The sequence below is a fragment of the Austrofundulus limnaeus genome, unplaced genomic scaffold (assembly GCF_001266775.1).
Source record: "Austrofundulus limnaeus strain Quisiro unplaced genomic scaffold, Austrofundulus_limnaeus-1.0 Scaffold158, whole genome shotgun sequence".
NCBI lineage: Eukaryota > Metazoa > Chordata > Actinopteri > Cyprinodontiformes > Rivulidae > Austrofundulus > Austrofundulus limnaeus.
In genome coordinates this window covers 1,062,211-1,063,874 of record NW_013952560.1, presented here as the reverse complement: position 1 = coordinate 1,063,874, position 1,664 = coordinate 1,062,211, and the positions used below count along the sequence as shown (strand labels likewise).

Sequence of the window (1,664 nt, the reverse complement as noted above, 5' to 3'; positions counted from 1 at the left end):
AAACGAGATTATTATTCTTACACAATCAGTTTTTGTTTAGAAAATCAGTCTCAAAACAAGATCAAGAAGATTTTTTTGCTGGATATAAGATTTTAAAATTTGGCTTGGTGGACATTTTTTGCAGTGTACACTATACTTGGCTTGTACTAAAAGTATACTAAAAGTTTAAGTATACTTAGTCTATAATGATTAAACTTTTGGCCAAGATAAATTTTAGTAGTACACTGAAAGTACGTTTTCACACAGACTGGTTAATTTGTAGTATATTTCAAGATTAAACTAAGAGTATACTTCGAAGATTACTTTCAATACTCCTGAGTGTACTTTCTTAAACTTATTGTGGGCAAATTAAGTCCTAGAAGTACACTTGTTGGTAAACTGCTAGTATACTTAGCTATATCAGTGTACATGGAAAAGTTCACTTAGGGAAACACACTTTTATGTACTTTAGTATTCTCAATGCCATGTACTTAAAGTATAGTTCTTTTTGGTAAGTTTATAAACCTAAAAATACATTATAACAGTATACCTTTTATAAACAAAATGTCCCAATTTAGTACGAACAAGTATTAAATCAGTATACTTTCTAGTACACAAGTACATGGTGCCTTGCATACTTGAAATACTTAAACTTATACTTAAGTATACTCATTAAAATGAACTTCAATTATACTACTTTTTGCTAAGGGATATACATTTTTGATTTGACCAAAAGTCTCCACAGTCAGTCTACAACCTTCAAAACGCAAAGCAATGGACTTTTCATGATTTGTTGTGAGTCGTTATGTTCGACAGATGAAATCACACAACCCCTTTTTCTTTTTAGCTGCCTTTGCAGGCCTGCTGTACCTGCGTGAGCTTGATTTGTCCAGCAACAGCCTCCATTACTTCCCATATGGCGTCCTGGAGGACCTGTACTTCTTGCGGAAGCTGCTGCTGGGGAACAACCCGTGGATCTGCGACTACAACATCCACTACCTGGTCTACTGGCTCAAGCACCACCCCGACGTGCGCTACACCGGCCTGATCTGCGCCGAGCCGCGCGAGTTTAGGGGCTGGCGGGTCGAGGACTACGTCAAAACCTACAACGGGGAGTGTCCCGTGGATAAGTACCCGGAGGAGAACGACACTGGACAGGGGACGCAAGGGGGGTCGGCGAACGAGGCGCAGGAGGTGACCGGGGAGATAACTGAGGGGGGGCCTCTTCCACAGCACCTGAAAGAGAAGGAGCCCAACACGTTTGAGATCATCAGGCTGAGTTAGAATGCATCACCTGAAAGGGTAGCTAATGATTTGCYATGAATTTACATTTTTAAAACCCAAAAACACAACGATTCCAGCTTGCTTATGTGTTTAAAAGATTAATATTTTCCTCAAAGTTGATTTGTTGCGATGTCACCTTGTTTAATTTACATTTACTGGGAGAGTCTTGTCATTTTTGATGTCGTTCTGTCAAAAAAAAGTTGTTAAATATGATATTGTTTGCTTGTTTTCTGGAAATAAAATTTGTTTTATTTTTTCTGAATGAATATTTGACAGAAATTTGGAGGTGTGCGTATTATAATCAGTGGTGGACAGTAACAAAGTACTTTTACTTTATTACTGTAATTAAGTACATTTTTTGAGTATCTTTACTTTACTTGAGTAGTTATTTATTTGGGAAC

The 1,664-nt window shown here is 37.6% G+C and overlaps 1 protein-coding gene across 1 annotated transcript in view; it reads left to right on the top strand.

The window, feature by feature from the left end:
• The window catches only part of lrrc17 (leucine rich repeat containing 17), a 33,782-nt gene extending 32,257 nt beyond the window's left edge, over positions 1-1,525 (top strand). Inside the window, exon 5 of the mRNA XM_014016981.1 lies at positions 827-1,525. Coding sequence (XP_013872435.1) covers positions 827-1,263 — 437 coding nt within the window. The 3' untranslated portion in view covers positions 1,264-1,525. The remainder of the gene's footprint in view (positions 1-826) is intronic.
• Positions 1,526-1,664: the final 139 nt, after the last annotated feature.